At 43.3% G+C, this 26,112-nt stretch overlaps 1 protein-coding gene across 6 annotated transcripts in view; it reads right to left on the bottom strand.

Annotated features, from left to right (window-relative positions):
• Window positions 1–2,629: 2,629 nt before the first annotated feature.
• The window catches only part of LOC124407756, a 43,851-nt gene continuing 20,368 nt past the window's right edge, over window positions 2,630–26,112 (bottom strand). For 2 of the 6 annotated variants that reach the window (XM_046884237.1, XM_046884242.1), the window contains exon 2: window positions 2,630–5,297. In XM_046884237.1, coding sequence (XP_046740193.1) covers window positions 2,727–5,297 — 2,571 coding nt within the window. In that variant the 3' untranslated portion in view covers window positions 2,630–2,726. Of the gene's footprint in view, window positions 5,298–10,424; window positions 10,667–11,556; window positions 11,864–15,647; window positions 16,289–26,112 lie in introns of those variants that run through there. The other 4 variants (XM_046884238.1, XM_046884243.1, XM_046884244.1 and 1 more) reach the window with 4 other exon arrangements.

Genomic DNA, 26,112 nt, shown 5'->3' with positions numbered 1-26,112 from the left:
CCAAATAGAAATTGTACAGTTCTCCGATGGCAGACATCAGAGTAATAATCCCGAGAACCAAAAGCTGTAAATTAAAAGCCAGATGAATATCCTCGGCTGCGAAGAAGAGTTTCCGATGAACAGCACGAAGTTCTCGTGTAGTGGTAACCCATTCGGAAACGATTTGCTCAGTGTTCGTCAAGTCGTAACTGCGTTTCTGTGAAACCGTCTTCAGCACAGAGTTAACAGCCTTGTACCGATCGCCAACAAGCAGAACCAAAGAAGCGAAGAACCCCAGTGTGTAAAACGTAACGAACTCGTGAAAGTGCGAAAAAAATGAGCGAAATATCGAGAGCTTCGACGATTGTAGTTCCATGTAATTCACATCGATCCAGATGTGTACTCCAGCTGTTAACACCGGAGCACATATAAGAATGATGAATTTCCTTGTGCTTGAATTCCGGCTTGGACATCGTCCGAACTTCAACAATTTATCGTCGACTTTTGCAAAGGTCGAGATTACACGGTGAACTCGAGGCCAACCTCTGATCATCCAAATGGTTACTAACAGCGGTACGATTAGTGCATCAATAGCTACCACGAGGTAGTGAATAGCCGCGGAAACATCGGTTGGCGTTTCTTCTGCAAACCGCGTGCTGGATTGGTTACGAAAAAATAACCATATCGTTAAATAACCGGCAACTGCTGACGTGCTGAAAACCACGGCAAAGGATAAGCTGGAACCCATCCAATGAAGATAGATCCAGCCGAGGTATCTGACGGGCCAAAAAAAATCCATATGCCACGACATTTGGAGATCCTTCAGAACCCCGATGTGGATCATGGTGATGAATGATGAATACGGATTTGAGAAAAAGTTACAAAACCAAGGATGTCGAACGGATCACAGATCATTCGCGAGCTTCTTCGTAACTATTGAATTTACGACTGAATGTTGTTTGCGGCAAATATCGATGTATTTTCGTCAGTATTCTAGGGGGTTTGTTTGACGAAAATACTTATATTATAGCAATTTATTTGCCACGCATTTACCGAAGCATTAAAGCGTGAAACGTTTTCAGAGCTTCGACGAAAAGCTTTGAAACGATTACCTATGCTCTACTGTATCCTGTAATATCGGATAGTAATTACAATTTACGACGAGCTTTAAGCCGGTCGATTTTTGGAGTGAAAAATAACGACAAGCTGTTACCAGTAATTTATTACTTACCTTGCATTTCGGTATTCCAGTTTCTCGTTAGTCGTCTCTGAGCTATTAGTGGTTGTAACAATTGTGTTTCAACTTATTTCTTCCCACGGTTATTACCGTGGCTATATATAATTATACGCAACTAAACGTTTTCAACATTTACCGACATCCACGTCTGAGAAACTGTCTGCATAATTCATAACTGCTTAGAAGAAAGTGAATTGTGCTCTTGGTCCCTGCATGGATGATTGCAATAACAAGCTTGTAGGAATACAGATGAGAAAGAAAAATACTAGTTTCACGTCATGATACAATTGTAATATTTTTTTTTTCTTAAGCTGCTTGTAATGCGAAAAGCTCGCTGTTTCACGGATCTACTATATTCAACTTGAAAATGCTAGAAGCCAAGACTCTCCGCCAATGATCAGTCCAAGAGAATTAATTATTTTCCAAGTTTTTGGAACATTAGAACGATCCAGTTTCGTCATAGGTATGTAGTCTTACACCTTTATGCTGCACATAAGCGTAAGATAGGTCTTTCCATTCATGGTTCAAATCTTCGTATTCAGTGGCAAACAGAATTAGGTTGCTTCGGGCTTATATGAATCTGCTGAGTCGGTACTGAGAACCCTTTGAATGATATGAGCTCACCCTATTTCAACAAGTATCTAATTGTTTTGATTACTGTTGCAAACACTGTTCGCAGTTAGAATGCTAGGCAAGCTACTAGCTGAATTCTGTTATCTGGGATTGTGAGGCGTTGCCTCGAGCCTAGTCAAGTCCGGAAACTCATATAAACCGCTTATAAAGCCGAAGAAACTCTCTGGAAGCTGGAAGGGAGGAAACCCAAGGAATGAGAGAGGAGAAAATGAATGACCAATTTTCATTTATCACGAAAGCTATTGTATGTATATTTTTGTTTCATAAGATATTTTTATATATTTTTAATATAATTTTACTGTACAAAATTTCTTTAAATGTTACGTATAATTTATTATGGTATAGGTATCTTCGTATAATGGTATACATATAATTGGCAAATGAAATCTTAACAAGAAAAGCAAACCAGTCTGCACACATTTCGGTCGAAAACGATGGAACTAGGACCATTTTCGAAATTCTACCACCACACGGAGAAGATTCCTGAGGTATGTAGAATCAAGTTATCTGTACAAGGGTTCTCAAAACTTAAATACTACGCAACAGTGCGCGACCCTATGAAAATGATGGTTTTACCAAAGACAGTATAGAAATCACATTTTAAATTATCCATATTATCAATCATTCTCTATCTCCTAGTTATTATTTACACGCATCTAGGTGAAATGATGAAAGTGTTCATTATTTGTTTTTATTGTTTTCAAACACATTTCATAACACAAACCGGATCTTGACACTCTAAAGTTTACAATTTTATTTCTTGGAATTGAAAAGTTATTGAAACATCTCGTGACAGCACCGTGAAGTTTAACGCATCTGCGACGGGAAATTTTCTTGAGGTTTGCGTAAAAGAAAGTCTTTTAGACTAAAATGAACCTCAGACGAACGGACCGGTCCAGTGTTTGACGTGAGTGTGGGTGGAGCTCATCCCAGCCATCCCATGCCTCTCCATCACGGCAGTTGCTTTAATCTTATTCTTGTACTTCACGTCTTTCGGCTTGAGCATGCTCTTGTGATTGCTTAGCAATCGGGAAGGAGTGAGGATGGATTTAGTACTGAGCCCAGTGGCCTCAAGGAAGTGATCGTAGCCGCCATTTGTGTTGGTCTCTTTTCCCTTTGTAGTGTTTTCGATTTGTGTGGCGAGAATCAAATCGTTGAGCCGTTCCGAGCCGTCAGCCTCGGGCCGATCGGGGTCATCGAAGAGATCGCAATCGTCGAGGTTGAACTCCTCAAAATTTTGTCTAATGTCGTCCTGATCGTAGTCCAAGCGTGATTTCTCTTTGTCTTTATCTTTATCTTTATCCTTGACCAGAGTTCGATCTTCAGCTTCGCCGATTTTGAACTCCTCGAAGTGTCGAACAATGTTGGTTACCTTCGGCATTCTTCCAACTCCGTCGTAAGCATTGTTCAGATTCTGTTTCGACTGAAAGGAGGATCGTAGACTGTTGAATTTGTTTTTGTGGTAAAATCCGTTCTGCAATTCGTCGTTGTTCAATCTCGAAGATTTGGAGCTCTTCTCGTCGTAGGAAAGACTGCGAACGGTTTCCACCTTCGGAGTAACAGAGAAATTGAAGAGTTTCTTGTCTTGCTCGGGCGTCTTGTCGCCTCCTCCCTGCTTCTTGTGCGTTTCATTAATCAAGAACGAAGGACTCGGTATCTTCTTCAATATTAAAGTATTGTTTTTGTACTGTGGCTTTGGCGGCAATGTTGGCGGAGTTTTAAGTCCAGAGCTAGTCTCCGACAGTGACTCTATTTCCTCGTAATCTAAATTCTTAGCGATTGTCAGTCCTTTGGAGCACATTTGCAAGCAAGTCTTCTCCTCCATGCGTTCCATCTTCAACGGTGGACTCGAAGTGTGAATCAACGAAGACTTCATCAAATCTGCACAAGTCTTAAGCTTCTGAGGACTCGCGATCCCCGCGTCGCCCGATGCTTCGGGGTCGACTTTTGGCTCTATGATCACTAACGGTATCGCTTTAGATCCCTCAAAATCTACGTTTGAAGGACCAAGAACTTCCGCCATCGTTTCCCTGGCCGACTCATCGATCGGCTGCACGCTCCTAGCTCGGAAATCTTTCTCCGAAGCCGGGGACGCGATTCCTAACGAGTTAATCCCGTTGCGTTCCTCCACTTGCAAACTCTCTCTGTCAAGAACATGATCCTCGGAACTTCTCCTCTCCATCTCAGACCCGACGGATTCTATGTCGGATAGCCTTGCAGGCTGAAAGCGAACGATTCTTCCACGGTGTTTGAACCTCCTTGGTACCGAGAGGACGTTCTCCTCTTCCTCCATGTCTCTAAGTAGAATTTGATTAACGCATTCCAAGACCGAGTTGTGTTTGCTATTTGGCTGATAAGCGCGGTGTCGAAACACTTCCTCACTGGCTTTATCCTCGTCCGGATCGCTGTACCAGTTGCCACTGTTCTCCTCAAGGCTCGGCTCCATCGGCTGCACAGCCTCGACGTGATCGGATCTGTTGTTAATGTTATTTCTTGTGAGTTCAGTCGATTTGTTCAGTTCTTTGTCTAGGTAGGGAGTGTTCTCGTATACGGGTTCCTCGTCGGATATAAAATGGCAGTCCATGCCGTCATCCTTGCTGTCTGTCCTGGTAACGCCGTTCCCTTTGAACTCCGACATCCCGGATTCCGTCAGGAGCTTTTCCCTGATAACCCCAATATTCCGCTTCGGTATATCCAGTCCGTCGTCGACGCTGACCTCGTTGTCGCTGAACAAAATGTCATCAGCAATGACGATGGGGTTGCACCTGGTGGACTTGTTGAGTGTTGAGCTCGGCGACACGTCTGTACTTTCTCCCTCGCAGAATCCCTCTGTACTCAATATCGACGGACTGCTGTCCGTCGTCGTCATCGATACGTCGGTTATCTCGCTCGACGTAATGCTCGTCTTGGATACGTCGCTCTCCGCGAAGCTGTGGGCCTTTCTCAGTCCGTGATCTTGGTCCGAGTCCTCGTTCAGTTTCGTTATTATCTCGCACTTGAGGGTCCTGATGTCCTTGCTGAGGCAGCTGTCGAATCTACTGCCGTCGCTCTTGCTCGATATGCTGTGACGATCGTTCGACATAATTTCCGACGACTCGTCCCTGTCGAGGACATCTTTGCACACCGTGTTGTCCCTCTTGCACTTTATGTAGTTCTTCGTGTATCTCCTCAGCTTCGCTATCTCCAACTGCTGATTACGGATCACGTTGTCCTTCTCGCAGAGCAGCTGTCGGATCGATTTCTGCTCCTGCTTCAGGCGACCCTCCACCACCAAAAGAGCCCGAAGTATTCGGGCGAGTTGTTGGTCCCGCAATGATCTCTCAGCTTCTTGGCCCTCCGTTTGGTGATCCAGCTCGCGTACCAGATCCCGGCACCGTTTCGTCGCGAGCTTTAAAGCTTCGCGAGTCCTCTCCAATTCCTGCTTCAGGGACCGCACCTCGCTCTCCATCTGAAATCAAGGTAAACGTCAGGTCGTTGTTAGTTCTACTTGTCGAATCTTTAGACATTAATCAGACGCAGAGAAACGGATGTAGGCTATTGAGCCTGAGACAAAAGGGACAACGAGCTTACGAGCGGATGCAAGATAACGTCGGAACGCGTGTTCGTGACGTGCAAGTGGAAGCTGCATAGATAATGCCTGCAGTATGCGGGTAAATTATCATTCATTGATATACACGTGGTAACTGTAACGCGTGGATGAACCAATTACCATAGATTACGAGGACTGTTTCTATTATTAATCGACGGAAGCTGGCTGCTGCATGTATAAATCATAGGCGACGCAACGCCGTGCGTACGCTATAACCATTATTAATATTTTCAATTTCATATCATGCTGGAGCTCGTGATTGACCGGTTAGTTTTGATTCATGTTTACCCGTAGATCACGCAACCTATAACTTACGGCGGAGGCGGACTTGGTTTGAATATTATTTCTCACTTGGTCTGGGTTCTGCCTGCTGCTGCATCAAATCGTGACGCAACTGCAGAAGCGGTGGATAATTTACGTTCAATATCCAAACAACCCGCACTCGCTGTCGCTGCAGGCGTTGATTAACATCGTGCGTGCCTAATATTTATATATATATTTTTTTTTTCAGATCAGCCGCAGCATGTTCCATCATACTTTCAATCCAAAGCTACCAAAAAGATATTGCCGACAAGCCGGGTGTCTCGTTTGCAGGTGACAATAGTCCGGGCGACTTTTGTCACGGTGACAAACAGCCGTCGTAGACACTGGGTGGTGGTATTTCCGGACTTACGTGCACGTAGGTAAGTATATCTGGGCCCCGCAGAAAGAGCATAAAGGCACAGCTGTAAGCCATAGAGCGTTGCTTTTAAGTCCAGGTGGAAGTCGAGGCGGTATGTGCATGGTATTGTGCAACCGGATAATCGCCAGCGAGTTTAGTCGACACGAGGTGGGGTTGAACCCCATGTGAAGCCGGTAGAAAAGGGAGGCTAACAAGGCGCGGTCGGAACTTCCACGACTTCAACTTCATCACCGATCAGAAAAATCGTGAAGCCTTCTGTTCTCCGGGGCCGGTAGCGGCGTCTTTTTTACCTCTCATTGGATCGAGGTACCTGTCCGATTTATCCTCGTTTTCTCGCAGAGAAACACGAGGAGCATGCGCTGAATCCGAAAATGGGTCGTTCGGTCCCCAAACACTCGCATGTAGACGTAGGTACAGCGGCAAACGACCGTTCACCGCCCCAAGTGAGTTTGGCATTCAAAAGACGTGACGTCATGGAGAGGCAGCTGCCTTTAAAGATTTCGAGAACGGTTCTTTGGTGCCTCGGCGGCACGCGTCTGAATACCTATCCCCGAGTAGGCATGAATATTTATCATTTTTATCCGCGTGTGCGTCTGGCGACCGGCGCTGTTTGGCTGGTTGACTTGGCGTCATGGTAAATGGTCCTAGAAGTATTCGGATATGGCGGTTCGTTAAAACAGAAAGTGTTGCAAGGTATATTCTCCTTCCGTTCAACGGTTGCTTTATCATCAGCGTTTCATTAGTCTCGCCGGTTCTAAACGATAATTAAATAGGTTACTTTATACTGTAAACGGACGTATAAAATTCCTTCTTCACTTTGGTCACCGTACGTTGCGAGAAACTGTTCTCCGTTTACGTTGTCGGAATCGTACGTATTTGTTTAAGATACCAAGAGTCAGCTATACTTGTTCGGTATAATTTATGGATACGCTTCTCGTAAACAACAACGACCCCGGGGACACGAGCGAGCATTCGGACTGTTCAAAAACCCGTTTACGATTGCGTGGGATCTTGAGCCATTTTTAAGACGCGATCTAGGTGCACAGATTCTAGGCCAACGATTTTTATCTCAACCATCTCTGCCCCGCCGCGTATACTACATGATACAACACCACAACGAGACGAGAGCTATTTGTCTGCGAGGAAATTGCGCCGAGTCAGGGTCCGGTTACAATTAATGCCTTCAGTAATAATCTACGACACGAGCGGAAGAACCTGGACCGCAAAACACCGGCTTCGAGTGTCACGCTGGATGTCGAGGCGCAACGCGGTTTACACCGACAACGAATTATCTGAGAAAATCGAGAATGTGTGTGTCAAGGTGGTTCTGCGTACACCGGAAACCTGGGTAAACAGATGAAAAAATATTCATTTTCCTTTGCAAATTACATATCAACTTTTTTTTAAATATGCGCAGGCACAGATAGGATTCCGAGGATTTCAAATGGTCGTTACGGTGTCAATGAAACGGCAAAAACCGACAACAATTCAAGAGAATTGAGTTTCCTCCATATGTTGTAACGCTAGTGTGTGAAAATCGTTTCGTCGTTTTTTTACAACGCAGAGAAATTATGTCTTTCGGTTACATGTATAGCGGTTTGTCTTGATCATGATTTAAACGCGTGCCTATTATTACTGTTTTTATTGCTTCGGTCGGCGATCCCAACTTTCTGTTAGTAACACATTACCACGCATAATTCGCAATCCCGATTAGTCACTAACGTGCATACGTACACGAATCCGATACGGTTGAGTCACTGGCCTCGAAGCTAGAAGGAATTTTTGTGTATAAAGCGAAACGGGGTCTTTCTTCTCTGAACATCTGCAGCTTCGTATTGAATCGACACGATTCAAGTTCTTACCACTTCGATGGCAGGAACAATAATCAAATTGATTCCAATCTAGATATGGTAGCTTGCATATTGAAACCGTGGCTCATAGTATCTGGGGCCTTTACTTACGATGTAATAAACCCCGGGGAATCCAGGCCTACAAAAACTAATCGTTCAAGTGTATAACATTCCTGCAATTTGAGAAAGACCGTGGGCCTAAATCTGCCCGTTATAATGACCAGGCCATTCGTTTGACTTGATCCTGTTTGCCGTTCGGCTATCAGTGGGCAGATCCGCCAATTTATGCCTAACCGAAATGTTGCTAATTTATGTAGGAATCATCGCTGACAAGGAGTCGTTGAATTCTAAGAGCCAAGCCCCGCCTGTTTTCCCTATGCATAAAATTACAGATAGACTGCCATTGTCTAAAAAGTTAATGCCAAGTGGCAAAATATCACGCGACATGACAACTGTGCCCGATAGACAACCCGGGGCTAAAGTTTTCGAATTAGAAATTTAGGTACCTCGTGTACACTTCGAGCCATAAAATTGTCAGCAACGATGTGCCTCGTCATCTGTTATACATATAGACTGAAATTGAATGGCACATTTCACGCCTAGATAAACATAACTAATCGTACAACAAGACGTCACGAGTTATTGTTTCGCATGGCAGGCAGGCAATCCAGCTGGTTAATAAAAATTGTATCGACACATATTGAACTACATATTAATATGATCTCTAATGCTTGACTAGCATATTATGAGGCGAGTGGAAAGTTTGTGATTCTAACTATCCTGAAGACGATTAGATAAGCGTAAGGTTTGGTAACCTGATTGGCTGCGTGTATTCAATTATTACAAATGAGAAACGTATTCAGAAATTTGATTCGGAAACTTTCGACAAGTTTTTAATATCTTTTCCAATAACTGATACAATATTCTGATACTTTGCGCACTCATTGTCAGTCGATGTGAATGAGAGGCACTTATGCAAATCTGTTTTTTTTTTTTGTGGAAAAAAAAATTATCATTTCCCCAGAATGTATCGTATTTTACCACCTCTCCCACCGCACACACGGTTCCAAATTGTCGTTGGGAATTCCCCGTTAATTGGTAGCTCGTCACTGGCCGTTGCATGCACTGGCCCACGCAAACGCAACTTCATACTGTCTTGTGCAATAGGGATACCGGTAATGACTTTGAATTAATGCTGAGGCCAGCTAAGTTATTCTGACAATGATTCATAGTAAGTAATTTTTGTCCTCAATGATATTCTGCCGATGAAATTACAGGCCCAAAGTTGATTTCCGGGATTATTGTGTAAGCGTATAGTAACAGAGAAAAATCTTTGGAAAACAAGTTTTACCGTGTTATTCGTCGGTATTTATTTCCGACGTCACCTTCAATCATGCATTTGGATATATAATATATGCACACGGCTGGCTCCTGGCATGTATCGAACATCCACAATAAAGCTCGTCTTATTATTCCGTTCTGTCAGGTAATGCAATAACATGAAATCATGGATGAATACAACGCACGCGAGTTCTTCGTTCTCATACAAGGAACATTTCCCGATGTTTGTTTGCGCAGCTACGTTAAAATCACAGTGGTTAGACGATAACGGCAAATAACAGAAGCTCTGGTAGCAAACTTCCAATGGTTCTGAGGTATTCGAAGGTACCAACAAAATACATTAGTAAGAATTTACATGTTCACCCACACCTTAAATAAACGCGCGTGTAGCTCTCGTCTGAAACGCGAATCAACGGTAAATTCAGGCAACTCTTTCCTCGAGTTGCTACCAACGGATAATCCACCGAACTATGACATCATGAGTACCTACACGGTATTCCACTTCTCTGCGGGATTGACAAGCAAAGGAAACGGGTCAAAACCGTAACTTGAGGAGCGCGAAACCCGCGTATGAGAAGGTCTGCATGCATCAGTAACGAAGAAGAAGAAGGAGAAGAAGAAGAGCGGAACGGGCTTCGTTGCAAATGCAGTCTAACGATAAGCCCTAGGCTCTGGTTGAATCTGGACTTGCCAGTAAAGTGGCGCAGTCGAAAAACCACGCTGTAACTTTCTCTATTCTTTCTCACAGCTCCGACAGTGCAACGAGAGTTTCTAGCCGCTGTTTACCGCATGAAGTACTCCGGGGTCCTTTCCATCTACTCTACTTCAAACATGCACCGCGCTTTTCTGCCGCCAAGAATCATGCAAGGTTCAAAAGCCACAAAGTCGACGCCGAATACCCGCCTACAAAACGATGGAGAACTCACAGTTCACCGAGCTTCACACTGAAAGCGTGACAAATTTTCAAGACAAGAGGACACGACTGTGTTCCAGAGCTGTAATTCCGAACCAGAACCAAATTTTTCGACTTTCGGAAGGCGATTTCAGGGTAAAAAATTAGAGAAAAAGAAGAAAAAAAAATTAACAAGTCACTAGAACTCGCTCGAATCTGACCTGGATTTCAACTTGGCCACGATTTTTAAGTCTGGGTCACCGTCGCGGTGTGCCGCTAATCCAACAGACGCCTTTATTACTGCCGAATTTACCATCACTGTCACTTCCTCGATCCAACTGCAATTGGCAGATTCGGATGAGGTATAAGGTCGGTACTCGAACAAAACGACATCCACTGTCCCGCAGTCACAGAAACACAGTGTATATATACCAGAAGATGCTCGGATCGTGTCAGACCGCCATAAGACTCATTTCGCTACTGCCACTAAGACGTTTTAAAAGCGTTGTCGGTAGCTTCACATCGACGTTGAATTGCGTCATTGGCTTTCGACGATTGGCCAATCGTTGTTATTCAACACCGTATAACGATATAATATGTGCCATCGGTGAACAGCTGACGTGACGAGAAGAAGAAAAAGTTCAATAGCATCCATATTGTACTTAATTCTGCGTACATTTGAAACGGTGTCGGGTTGGTAAAGCCCTCAAGTGTCCTTAAATCGTGACTGATGAAGTACTTCTACCGATGACGAAGGGACGTCTATGTTCATCCCTCCATTTTCAGTTCCAAAAAATTTTCCTCTTTCTTCTTTAGTAAATTTATCAAAACTATCGGCATCTATATGATAAAAAAAAAAAACTGGAACCAAACGGCCTCAGTTGGTTAACCTTCGCGCGATTTCACGGTCGCATTTATTTCCTTTGTCCAATAGAATTTCGTCACCTGACGATGAGGCGATGCGTACAGGAGCGCCTCTTACAAACGGCTGTCTGCCCACACCTACGCGCCATGAATGCTCGTTACGTTCGTTATATGGTTACGCCGGACGTTTCATTCTTCCTTCTCTGTTTGCCTATTTCGTTCCCTCCTATCGTAGAGAACTATTTTCTAAACGGCACCAGCTCTGCGTCAATTATATACTAGTTACAGACCTGGTCGATCGTAAATACGGTAAGAATGTAATAATGTATATTGTTAATTAAAGATCAATCGATTCTTTCAAAGAGAAAATATGAATAGAAGAATGGATTATAGATAAGAAAAAAATTAAAACCAAAAAAAAAAAAAAAAAATCGTTGCTTCGCCTAATCGTAACGTCGAGTAATAATTTGAGACCAACATTTCATTCACCTTTCGCGCTGCATTACTGCAGATGAACCCAGTTGTACACGTAAGTAATCCTTCAGAGCGGCGTATCGAGGGAGGCAGCTACCGTTTTATCTCGGCACTTTCTTTGATTCGATATTCGATGAAACGGTGTTTCGACCGTCATTCCCACCGGATCCTCTGGCCGGAATCCGCGACTTTTTCTTTCCACGTCCTTAAATCGAAATTTGAAATATTCGCGAGAACGAGGAGTAGACGCACTTGGTCTTGGCGCGGGGTTGTAGTCGGATATATTCTCTAAACGACGTTCAGCATCACACTGAAGTCCGGTTGGCTGAGCGGCTGAGCTCTGGGGACGTAGCGGCAAAAGTGGCTTAAGCTGCCTCTCGGTGGGACAGACAGACCGTCGTGAAGCGAGCGAGAAGGAGACAGGAGCGAGAGAGATGGTCGGACAAAGGGGGAGGGGGAGAGAGAGAGGAAAGATGAAACAGGTAGGAACTAAGGAACCTCGCCGGGCGTATCGTCAGCAAAGCAAGGTCCAGCCTGCAGCCCAGGTAGCCGGTCCAGCGTTCCCGACGACGCGGACTTCTCCGCACCGATCAAGTTTGTCTGGCTTTCCCCTTCGGCCCTTCGCCGGTTAACGCGCGGTCAAACCGCCCCAGAAAAATACCCTGCGTTTTTGGAACACGCCGTGTATCAATTGACTCCTCCAATGCGCCTCGGGGAATCGGGACTTGATTAAAAAAACTCCGGAAACGATCGGATGGTCGTTGTCGAAAGAGAACTTGCGGAAATGCAGCTCGTATGTGGAACCGAATTATGCATCGATCGATCCTTGATTCTTTCATATTTGTTTATCTTAGCAGCGAGCGATGCACGCCCCAAGATTAAACGATAGGACCTACTCGGTGTCTGTGGAACCTTCGATCCTAACGCTGTGCCTCGGTGATGTGGACGAGTGGTAAAGTCTGGCTTTTCATATGGATATGAAACTCGACGTTGAGTGCGGTTCGAGGAGGATTAGGGACGATGTATCTGTGAGGGAAAATTGATCGTCTGGTAAGCGATTAGACTAATTGTAAGCTTTTTACTCTGGAATTAACCACATCCTATTTTATACGCGTTAATTGTGATGAATTTGTAGTAAAGTTGCGAGTAAACGAACCTTAATTGTTCAGTTTGAACAACGCACTCAACTAATTAGAATAAAAGCATTCAGTCATAAAAACGTTGCCAACGTTAGGAAGTCTTTTCGAAATAATTACGAAGATGATTACAAAAACTTGATTTTTGTTTTTCAGAAGCTACACGGTACAAGTACGCAATATCAAACCATGAGAGGAAAATTCCATTTTTTCACCAATGAGAAAAATCTCCTTTGTCACATCGAAGATAAGGCTAAGGTTAAGCTATCTCAATATCGAAGAATAATACCAGGAGAACCAGAGCCAAATTGTCACAGATATTACGGGGGAATCATACCAAGAGACTTTCTTTGTTAAATTCAAACACAATAGCCGAGGCCTTTGTAACGAATCCCATCATAACTGAGTGGTAACAGTAAGCAACGGTGTCTCCGTCTGTTTTTTCACCAGGGACAAAAAGCATTGTCCACATCTTTTCGAGTCTGATCGTCTCTATGGCTCATGCTTCGACTGATCCGTCAGTGCGGACCGTTTGGCGATTAGCTCGTATCAAAAACGGCCGGCCCAACTTCGTCTCTTTGCAATAAAGGTAAGTTTCTCTTGAACCAATTCCGTCGAACAGGTATCATTGGTGAATTTAGGCTATTTACTTTGGTGCCGTACAACGCTCTGAATTTCGCTGAAAAAAAGTGCCTTTTAAACCGGTTTAAGGAAGCCTCGCACGAGGCTTGAAGAGAGTACAGGAGGTTTGTGACGGGAATCACTTCGCGGATGCGTCAAGATTTTTCCTCGACTTTGAACACGCGATCCGTTGCGCAATGAAGCCGATTGACTCTGTTGATTATATATCACTGATATCGGCAGAAAGTACAGAGAAATGATTTTTAATCAGTTTTTCAGCGCGACGTCGGATCTAGGACGAAGAATTACACCCGTCCAATTAAATCCTGAGTGACGTTGAACCACGCTTATTCCATCACGATGAGGTATGAATCTATTAATCTCGCAAAACGCACGTTTCTCCGTATCCTGCCTTCGGCTCTCTGATTGTGCTCATGCAAATGCAGCTATGTGCCAACTATTGCCCAGAAAAACACGACGATTTCCGTCTATAAGCATGTTTTTTTCGACATATTCAAGTCTGCAAAACGTTTGCAGTAATTATCGACGTATTCTCGAGCAATTAATTTCGGCGGGCCCAAATTCTGCACCGCTGTGAAGTATAAAAGTAGGTAAGCGAAACGATTTGCATGATCGACACTGTTTGCAGCGTGTCGGTTGTAACGCAACGGGACAAGAGAAAGGTTAAGCTCGACGCGTGCATCTTTTCGTGAACTTTAAGGTTGCGAGTTGTGTACGCAGCAGGTTGTTTTCTTTGGACATTTTTTACGCTTATTTTTTGCAATTGTTAGTGTTACGACAAAATGCTACGGGCGGAAATTCTTCGTTTAATGGGAACGCGCGTGATGTACCGGTTTTGAGTATCGTGGATGGAACTCCGTACCAGAATCATAATCGGAGTCAGGAAAATTTGGATCAAGCTTTCGCGAAAAATTCATCAGAGTGTTTCACTAGAAAAGCGGAGTTAGCGAGCCTCAAAGCCTTGTAGTAGCCAAACTAGAATCCCGTCAAATGTCAGTTTTTAAACATAAGAAGTCATTGCGTTTTTTTCTTTTTTCTTTTGGTTTTTCGACGAATGAAGTGTTAAAAAAAAAAACGGCTTGAAAAGAGTTTCAGGAAAAAGAGAATGACTTTCGTTTGAAAATTTTATGCCAACTTCCAGCATTTTCAAATTTATGCAGGAAAATAATTCATTGATTTGACCGCTCAGTTACAGAGCCGATTGCAGCGACTCTGTGAATCTGTGAGATTCCAATCTTATCGCTGTAATGATATGGTTTAATGTAGTTTGGAATAACATTTGAGGTATACAGAAAAAAGCGGATGGCATTGCATTGCAGCAATTACAACAATACCTCATCTCGTTTCTACCGATTGCAGGTTTTCGTGAGTAAACAAAAAAAATTGCGCATGTGGATTGAACTGATCCACGAACGTAGATAAGCCTTTATCGTATAGCTTTAACTTAGCTTATGCGTACAAAGTCTATTTCGTGCGATACACCCTTATTTTTTTCCACAGACTGATTGCTAGTTGCAACAAATTTTGAAGGTCAGACTCCTAATTCTAATCACTCAGAGCGATAAGCCTTATCAACGTCGATTGGATGTACGTGTGTTCGTGCGTGTGCGTGTGCAATGTATAAACCTACACGAGCCTGCCTGATAGATAAATCGATCCACTCTTTGTCAGTGTTTCATAATACGACGCAAACAAGTAATTTTACTTCTCGTGTATTTCCACACATTAGTACCATATGGTGGTATAACGAAATCTGATGCAATTTCCGCAAGTTCCTTTTGCTTGGCTAACTTTCCAAATTCTCCCCGATGGTTGGCGTCAGGAATAATGTGAAAATTCACATCTGCACGTATTTCGAGCCTATTGTCAGCCGAATTAAATATCAGAGAATTATATGGTGTGCCACCGCGCCCATGAGACTCAGATAATTTGGTCTCGCTTATATATAACGTCACATGTCAGCTTGCGTGATGATTTCTATTCAAGGTGGAATATACCAGTTCGTAAAATGTATAATTATTACGGCAGATGCCTGTTAGATTATTTCACGTAGACAGTTGCTTCTCCAAGCAGTGGATGGCTTCACGAATTCCACTCCATTTGTTGTATCAACGAAAGAAATGTTCATGAAAAAGTTTGAAGAATGAACTATTGCTTGATTCTTGTAGATTTCTCACGTTGGATTCTTAATCCACAATATAACAAAAATTGGAAATTGTAAATATCAATAATTGAATATTTCCTTTTCGTGCATAGCATTCTTAATCTTCATTCCCAGCATGGAAGGTATCGGAAATTAGATTAGAAAGTTTAATCTCGAAATCTTACCATCTGCGTATAGCTGACCCACTGTTTGGAGTCGATTTTCTTTCGACACGACATCGTTAAGGTATTCCTTTCTTTGCTCGAGGTAAAAATTATTGTTATTGCTATTAATTTTTTCAACGAGTCAGAGGCACCTTCAACAATAACACAAACAAAATTTTCCAACTGCTGTCACGTGACACATAACTTCAGCAGATAATGAATTTGAGAAATACCCACTTCTGCATTTTCTACACTTATACATATATGATAAGCGTTTTATTATACCAGACGATACCACGAAGTTGTAGAGGTCTCCCAGCCATTGATAAGACTGTATTAACAACAGAACTCGGAAATCTAGTTGAACTCATAAAAAACAAAATAAATAAATAAAGAAGATCCACTTTAATTTACACTCAATATACACACAAAATTCGTGAAATCACTTTGCAGCCGACTTGAAGGCCCATCTGAGTGAGTGAGTGGCAGACGCTCCTCTTTGCAGCTGGGTGCAAAACCGTCCAAGTGCAGTTGATAACTGAAAGCGGATCCTCGTGTTTAGCGAGCGAAGGCTACACACACCTTGATGGCGGTGCGTAATGAACTAAAAGTAGCAAGTTTAGCGCCCCGAGTCGACGCGTCGATGCCGGCATAACAAAATTTGCACATTCTTTTCCTTTTTGTTTTTTTCTTCTTTCCTTTATCAATTTATCATCTTGATCCACGCGTGGCCCATCTCACGGAAAAACTCTTTTATCACTGCGGGCAACTGCAGCGATGTGAAGTATCAAATGATGCGTCGTATTTTTTCTTTCCTTCTTTTTTATTTCTTTATCGCACACAAATATCGGCGGCGTACGTGTTGCAGGTACGCGAACACCGCGCTGGAACGCTGACTACCGTCTGGACGCGTTTAGTGTTCTTTATAAACGACGTACCTACGTTTGGTACACTGTTCAAGACGATGATTCCGACCACACTGAGTCCACAGGCTTTACCAGTTGCAGGGGCCGTTCTACGGCGTGAATCATTACCCCGGGTAGCTCTTAAATAAACGTAATCAAACGAGGCGTATATTGTATACATGTGTCTGAAGATAGGTACGTTAAACACTCAGATTATGCATACACGTTGTGCCAACGATTTTTCACGGCTATTCGAAATGCTTCGGTCGTTTCTATGTTCCAATATGCAATGTAAGGATTACAACGATTCGGGATAGCTGTTGCGATCGTTCAATCATCGCGCGCGATCCTTCACGCGATTCTAATTATAATTTACTAGGACCTGTGCAATTAGCGGATCTGCAGTCCGCCTTCCTCGACCCGAAGTTCATACTTAATTACCGGGGCATCACTCCGAGCGAGTTACGATTCCGTGCGCGCGCACTCGAGCTCATACCTAGGCTTCGCGAAACGAGCAACGATTCCTACGCAAAGAAAAGCGGAACGGAACTAAAGCAAAAGTAATTTGCTACGCAAACCGAGTGACCGGCCGGAGCGAACTCTCCCAAGCAATTCTAACACGTCGTTGTCGTTGTGGCCGCCGCTGGCAAATCACCGGGAGTTCTCATCCAACGCGTTACGCGACGGCTTATCTTCAACTTTGATAGTCGGACGACGTCTCCCTGCAGGACAGAAGTCAACCTTCTGTTCACACGCCGCTGTAAGTAAGCCTGGTTCTCAGTTCTATTGACGACCTCATCTCGGGTCGAGTGAATCACTTTCGACGTATTAATTATACGTCGGTTTTCTCTGCCGCAGCTTGCAGCGATTAGCATGATTAACTTTGCTCAGGTTCTACATAACCACGGTAATACTTATCCTCGTATCACGACGCCATTTTGGTATTGCTAATCCTCAACTCGGAGTTTTACAACTGAATAAAAAGTAATCGAAGGTGAGATAATTTATGAGCTTTGTATGATAGTTTCCTGAGGTGTGAACGTTTTCGTATAATCGAAACAAGTACCGCTCCGTCAATCCAAGTAATTCTTTCACCGATCCTCAAAATTGGTTAGAATAACGGACTAAAAGCCAACCAACTTAATCGCGCGTGTGTTACCGTAGCGAGTAGACTAACAATAAGTATACTCTTTGAAAACAAAGAGCAGATGTTGAACAACGCGGAACCATATGCGGGCCTGTGGCATTCGCTATGCTTTACATGCTACGTACGCGTAGCTTGTACCATACGTACATACGTACATTATACGTAGATGTGCATGGAGTGGAGTTTGTCAACCTTCGTATAAACTAAAAGGAGAACGAACGAGAGCCGCTCGTGCAACGGCAACGACCCGTGATATGCTGGCGCAAAAATATGCGAACCTGCGAGGTTAGGTCCGGTTAATGGATGTAATCTATGGCGCCTATAGGTGTGTGTGTGTGTGTGCGTGTGTGTAAGCCGCACGTTCAACTCGGTGTAATACTTCCTCGAAGATCCGCTCCTCTGAGGTCAAATAAAATCCGATCGGCACTCACTCTAAGCCTAGATCCGGCCGGGGATAGTGTCAGGTGTAAAAAATATCTACGGACTTCGTGATCGCGAACGAGTCAAGTCGCTCTTCAGAGATAGATCTGATCGCTGTTATTCGGATATTCCTCAACCGTCGGAAAGCTGGAGGTATAGCCGCTATCAACGGTCAAGAATCGTATATACATTTTCTTCGATCATAATGATCGTGGAACCGTAACACAGTGCGCGTGCGCGATATTTCTTTGTCCTCGGCGAATAAGGTCGAAAATATTATTCACGGTAAGCCCGGGGAGAATTGATAATCTTTAACAGAACTTGGCAAGAGGATTAAGTTAGATAAGCTTGCATCGGAAAAATTCCCAATTGAACGGGTGGCCGCAAATCATAACTACAATGTGCTAGGTATATTGTAAAGATCCTGTCAACAATTGTAAGCCGGGGCTAATTAGCTGCTCAGAAATATTGATAGTTGATGGATCTGATGGATTGCAGCAATGTTTCAAATCTTATCTGAATTCTGATACAACGGAACGCCCCGAATATTTCTATAACTTTCGTGTAGACGCTGTGAAATTACTCAGGCGAGTGTGAAACAGCTGATTACATGTGCCTGCTGCTTTGCTCTGTCGCCTTCGTCCAAAAGTGGTAAAACAATATCGTCGGGCAGAAGCGCGTGCAGCATATGGCAGATGGGCTGGCTTAAAAACAGATATTCAACCGATATCTCGGTGTCATATCTCCCCGTTAACGGGTTAGACTTTGTTACTCCGAAGCGTGCTGGAAGCCGGATCGAATGAATACCTTCTTGGAATTCATATTTTACTTTTTCTTTCATCAGTCATACTTCAATTTATACACAGTTCTCGTTCTCTTGCAGTAACTTGTGTTGATAGTCACGCCGGAAGTAGGCGGAGATTACCTGTTTCAAACCACAAAGCGAGCAGGCAACAAGTTTTCGCCATTTGATAACTTCTCTTGTCCGATTGTATATAAAGTACCTAAGTTGCCTCCGACCTAACGACGCGTATCGCAGGAAACGAAACACGCTATCAGCTCGCTGTGCATGTTCCCGTGGTACATATTCGACAATCGTATTCACCTTGTATAAAATGCTTTTTATACGATATGTGGAAAGTTTCTAAACGTTTAACGATTTAAAGTATCTAACTCTCGGCATAGAGGAGATAAATTTATAAATATACATTCAGTGTATTTTGGGGTGTTCAGAGGGTAAAATTTTTCGCCTTTCCTTTTTGTTAAATTGAGTTATAGAAAAATACAGCGAAGGAGAATCGATGAAAGCTACGCGCATCAAAAACGCTGACAAGGGAAATCGTCGATGAAAAGATCCATGTAGGAAACGAGAATAAAGACATGGAAAGAGTGCATGTGCCGTTTGAAACATCATCGCCTGATAGCCACTTTACGCCTCTCTAAAAATCGATCGATGGTTAGCACTGCTCGTACAATTTTAGAGAATCTTCACGACTTTTAGTAATCGGAGAAAACGAGTAAAAACCGATTTTGAAAAACTAGGAACTGGAAACAAAATCCAGGACACTCAGCTGCAAGAAATTCCATCGAACGAATGACGCGTGTCCATCAAAGCAGATTTCGATCCAGGACAATTTCACATTCTTCCAGCTACCGCAGTGGATCGAGTTCTAGGAATGCGTTATCTGTTCTTGCCATAATCGCAATGTAAATCAACAGGTTGTTGCCTCGACGAAGTATATGCACGGACTATCAGTAAAGTCTGAATTATGGTTTCGAATAAGGTGCAATCCAGGACTGAATCATTTCTCTCAGATCATCAGAGCTTTTTTAGAAATATATCGTGATCCAAAATTTTTACGGAAAATAGCTCAGCCAGTTCAAACATCGACGCCTTTCTTCTATATATTGCAATATCCATGCACCGCAAGCCTTTTTTATTTTGGAATTGTACTTCGTTTAATATCTGCCCTATAGCATGTAATAAAGATAGATTAGCCTACCGCACGATTTGCTAAGTCTCAGCTCAATTGTAATTTATTGGACCACTTGCACGATTATCGTTCGGACAGTAAAGCCCAGTTCTAATTGCAGGCCGAGTCCTCATATCCCGGGATTATCTTACAATTAGACCGAACGCGTGACTCTCGTCAGGTAGAAATTCAGGTTTGCACTTAAGAGAGAGAAAGAGAGAAAGCGAAAGAGAGGAGAATTAAAAATCCGATTTTATCGCACTCGGCTTCGAACTTCGTACGCCCATCGTTCAACGGCTGCAAGAGATAAAAATGTCTCTTCTTAAGATGCCATCATAAATTGATCACTGCAAATTCACGAGCCCTCTAATTTCAGCCATACCCCATTCCACCCATTATTTTACGAAGCACACCGGACGATATCCGGAAATATTAAGTTACTTTTTCGATACTCGTGGAACTCGATACTGTAATAAATAACGAGGTTAAATTGAAGTGATATTTTTTTCATCCACGATCAATACATCGCTAATTAGTGTTTTATCTTTAGTATAACTTCAGAGATATCTGAGCTTAAGCTATAATTAACTCGTCGAGATTATTCTACGATCATGTATAATTGAGCAGATCAATTGTCTTCAACGGTAGCACAGTGCACGTGAAAAAAGTATCAATGCCTTTATAATGATATTAATGTTGGTACACGATAAGGTTAATTCATAATCTATAAATTATTTCAACATCACATCTGTTCCTGACAGCAAACGCGAAAAAGAAGCACCTCACCATCGGAAAATATAGAAACATATTGCAACTGGCGTCGTGATATTTTCTACCATAACTGTGCATAGTCGAGTCAAGAATACGTAAAACCAACTTAAGCAGAGAAGCGGCTTATTGCAATACCGTTTTTGTACCATCCGGAGGTCGGATTGCACTTGAGAATACAATTTAGCAAAGTAAAACAATTTGTATGCACAGCCTGGAGCTCAGCTGTTCGTTTGGCCATCACGTCCATGCACAGTGCCATGTTGCGGATATGATAAATAGGCGGTTGTCTATGCGCATAGAGGAATGCAAGTGGACCAGCTTTCACGGGAAATTCTGCGTTACTCCGATATGGAGCGAAAGTACAATTACACGCGATACCTATAAGTAGCAGCAGCTGCTGTGCTCCAACTTTAATAAGCATCGTCAGTAGCGGGAGGGATTTTTACCCGAGGCGCCGGACATGAGTCTCAGCACGTGGCGGGCCTTGCCACGTGTCATACAAACACCTTACAGGCATTCGCGATCTGCGTGTATTTTCGTACTCGTTCGCCGTTCGATATCGCTTTTCTTTTTTCCTCTTTAGCCAGAGCGATGATGATCCACTTAGATAAGTGGACCCTGAAAGGTAGAATTGAAGAGATTAAACTACGTATTTCACCGACCCGCTGCAAAAGCACCCAATAAGTCTTAACTAACGAGCACGCTGAACGGACCAGCCAGAGCATTTAGGACGAGATTAGATTCACGTCGTCTAAGCCCGTTGTTCTAGGAACACTTTCAATGCAAATCAAGAAAAAGGTTCCAGTTCAGTGGTCTGAGTCTTAACTGTAAGAAATTTGTTGGGTACGGCAGAGAAGTGATGTTATACCAGACGTGCTTTACCATCGCTGTGGAACGAGAGTAAAAATAAAATGCTCAATGACGGAATCAAGCTCACCTCCTTCTACTAAGGCCATTGATGAATAGCTGTCGCGCAGATGTCCGTAAAAGTTCCGGTTACGGAAAGCGGGTTTCGAAAACCTCAAGTTCATGATAGTAAAACTGGCTTTATACTCTGAACAAGTCCGGCCTGATTTCACTTATTACAGCATAAAATGAGTATGTCGAAGCAACAGTCTTGTATCTGAGTACAGAAGTGAAGTCTCGAAGTACCTCGATCAAACGATCCTCGAAAATCGAAGAGTCCATGGAGGAGATAATTTCAGGAATCGTCTTAAGACAGCGCTGAAACCGCGTAAAATGACGATCTTCTCAAGGGAATATTGTACAGCGCTGCTCGTTCGGTGTACCTAAGCTTTGAATGGTGGGTAAGAGATAGGGTACCAGGAAGTTGTGCAGAGCATGGCCTAGCTGTTGTATCCGCGATGCACCCTCGTGGGTGTGCATTATGTATACGCGTCTACGGATCTAGGATTTATTGGTTAAAGTGAGCATCGCAGAGTGCGGTTGGAATGGTAGGACTCGGTATACGATAAGCGATGAATCCTCTGCAGTTCAGTTGCCAAAGGCGGTCACTGAGTCTTAGCGAGGAACGACTGGAGCCGATCTGGCTCTTAGCTGGCCACTCGTTGGAGCTCGAAAGTGACTTGCACTATACCGGACATGGCTAAGTTCTTCTCGATGCGTTATCACCTTACGAGACCACGTGCGAATACGGTATAAACACTAAAGACGAAGTGCGAAGTGTGTAGGAGATAAGTCTGACCGCACGTGACCCTTCCTTGGTCCTTACACGATGTTCTCCGTCTAAGGATGGCCGTTTTGCGCCTGCGTAGGCATCTTATGAGCCTTGACTGATTGTCAGCTCGATGAGACTCGCAACTGGTTGGGGGGTGGGTGGGTATAAATAGTCGTCCACACATTCTAGACGTGCAGGTAAAAGTGCGCCTGTGCGGAGCAAGACGCCCCCACCTGTGTCACTCTTACTCTACGACGTCGCGACGGTCGCAAAATGACGCGTGACGTCAGACACGATTTAACATCCACGTTCTGTTCGCCGGATACATACGTGGTCTTACGTCTGCGCGGCGTAATCCAACGAAACGTTGGTGCACGCGCCTAGATAATGCAGTGCATGCGCGAATTGTGGCGAGAAAAATGGATGGCAGAGTGAATAAATTCGCATTTATACTCATGAGGCGTTTCTACTTAAGTGCATTCTTCAAATTTTCCCGGTTACAGGTAGCCTTACAGGTATTCTTGCTTGTACCAAACAGAAGGTGTTTAATAAAAACGATAAGATCAGCGGGTAATGAATGTGTTTGTAAAAATTCTGCGTTATCAATGTACACGGGTATGAGGATGAAGACGTCTTGAGCATTAAGTGGGATGACCGGGTAACTCATGAGCATGTTTGTTTCTCGAATAACACGCCAGAACGTTGATGGTGTTTGAAAAAGGAGAATCGCGGGGTTATAATCATGCGCGTAGTACGTGCCCACGGAGACTAGCCGTTGGTCAGGCGATGCTGTTTCAAGATCTTGGTTAGTGTGCTGACGGCCGGCTTCGTTCGGATAAAGTACCGTTAGCCAACTTACCATCTTACAATACAGCATCTTATATACTCTCCCGCGTTTGCCAGATGATAAAACAAACGTCGACGCCCACCTTTTTCCCCGAGCAAATGCTCAATGGTTGAGATTCCAGACCAACAAAACGTGTTACAGCTAATGTTGCCACTTTTTCATAAGGCTTTGCGGTACCATAGGAGCAATTTATAACACACCCGACTGCCGTGAGATTTAATTTCCACCATTAATCACCGGCTGTGTATACGTCGGAAGTATCACTCCGTCCACAATTCTTGACAATAACTGTATGTATACGTAACATATTGAACGATGCATCGTTTACTACGTAACGAATGATCGACCGATGTTTCTATTCGTCTTTTGCAGTGTCACTACAGTAGCTCGGCACTCGACGCTGAACCATTTTTCTGCCGTTGAATAATTACAGTTGTTACTCGTGTAATGGAAATGGCCTGCAATGTACCTAACGAGGAAAATCATGCTTGGATACTGTTATGGTCATCGTGGCCGAGTGAGCCTCGACTTTATGGGGTAATTCCAACGGCCTCTTCGCCGCGAATATCAAGCCCAACTTTCCACTCATAATTTTATCGAAATATCGCGAGTCTTCCAGCGGCAAAACCCTCGTTGCATCCCTCATTGTGATGCCTGAAAGGTGATCCAATTCCGAGGATCTCAAGCCACTACGACCGCAAAATTCTATTCTGACGGAACCCTCGTCACCAAACTTCTGAACTACTCCTACCGTCCTATGAACAGCTGGCTGAAAGCCTTCCGAATTTATGCTATCACAAGCAGAATATCGTATCTCGTTGTGAAATTGTTTGTGTCGTGAGAGGGATGGGTGGACGTTGAATGAGCTGAATGCGGATAAATCACTTAGTGTAATCGAATACCATACAGCATAGTGGAACGATCGACCGTAACTGTTCGAATGAAAAAACGGATGTGCATATTATCCGAGTAACCGCTGATATGCCAGCGTGTATCTACCGATGCCTCATTATTTGTCCAGCCTATCTGTATACTGAATATCTCAGGCCTGACCAGTCCATGTCTCGCCTGTAAGGAGCTATTCTTTGGTACGCTAATGACGATCTCGGTGTGTGCAAACACTGATTGCCGGCCAAGATTGCAACAAACTATCGTCAGGCTTGGAGGCTGGTCGCGCGCTGAATTACCCATCGTGATGAGACTGCTGTAAATGCTACGCGTATCTCGGTGGTAAATAAACAATAAAGGAATTTTAAGACACGAAGGATTTATTTTACAGGAATGTCTATCGCAACTGATTGAACTTTGACGGTGAATTGGACGGTACTAGAACAATCAGACCAGGGAGAGGTAAGGAAGTCAAGAATGAAGCGATGCGATGAAGCCAATTTTCTTTGCACATCGGAGACAGAGTAGGGATTGAAGACAACGAAAACCGGATGTGGCTGGGTCTGGTAACTCGAAAACGCAGAAAGTCAAGCCGACCGCAGTGACCACCCGCATCCTCTTCCGTTGGACAGATAACGCGTCACGATGTCAACCGTTCCTACTACTCTTCAGATCTTCGAGCTTCTTACTCAATGTGTAAGTAAACAACAAACAAAGACGAGTGAATTTCTTCGCTCACCACATAACGTGACGTCCTCTGATTATCTCTTTTCCACAATTTGCCATTGAATGTAAAACTAAATTACTAATCATCTTTCATGCATGCAAAGGTTAATTGTGCTTTGTGTTATTTATTAGATATGTTGGAGAATTTCTTATCTATAAGGACATAAAATTGAATTATAACATGAATCGATCAAAATTGATTAGGATCACATACATTGATTATAGTTATCAAAGTTCAAGTACCTCGGAGTAAGTTTTTAATGTGGATTAGATCAACAACATGCTGATTCGTAACAACGTTACCATTGCAGATCATACATCGCCACATTTAGACGGTGACGAAGACTCCGATGAATTCTTCAACTTTATACACCAGAGTTATGGAATTTTTCCCCCTCAACGATTCTCTCAAGTTCTGCTTCCGCTGGAGATCAAGCGAGGCGATAATGTTTGAGGTGAGGTAATTCATGGTAATTCTATTACTCAAACGACCAACCGGTACGTTGACGTGAATTGATATTTGTTGATTCATTAACGCTTGCGACGGTCTACAGCAGTAGATGCATATTTCCTTACTGGGGACGCGTTAAGATAACTTTCCGGTTTAGGTGATAACTGTTCAATTACGGGCGTAGAAAGCGCCTTAACACGCCAGCTGAGGAGCTACTCAAATACAAATTGATCAAGCGTGCTGCAATTACCTGATCATGTCACACCTCGTCTGGCACATAATACAATCAAATTATCGCTAAATATGAAAATCCTCACAGGGGATTATAATAATTTTTCTACAATCATACGAATAGTGAAGATAAAAAAATCTAAAAATCAAATTTATTTTCGTAATTTCTGAAAATTTTTCGCATTGGTAGTTATGAATGAAATCAAATTTGAATATATTGAGATAAACATAAAACGTTTTCACACTCGGGAGGCTTTATCGCGTGCTGAATACTCTTATTTATCTTCTATTCTCGTTCTAATGCTTTTCGCACGCACGCTACAATACCTACAAGTTAATCAGCGGCATTATGCGTATAGAATAACAGTTATATCAACGGTAAAAACGATCTGTATATTCATAAATTACACAACTACAATTGTAGCCACATTATTTATATCGTGCTATAA

The sequence above is a fragment of the Diprion similis genome, chromosome 6 (genome assembly GCF_021155765.1).
Source record: "Diprion similis isolate iyDipSimi1 chromosome 6, iyDipSimi1.1, whole genome shotgun sequence".
Taxonomy (NCBI): Eukaryota; Metazoa; Arthropoda; class Insecta; order Hymenoptera; family Diprionidae; genus Diprion; species Diprion similis.
The sequence above is the reverse complement of the archived record's forward strand: the minus strand, read 5'-3'. Positions and strand labels throughout refer to the sequence as shown.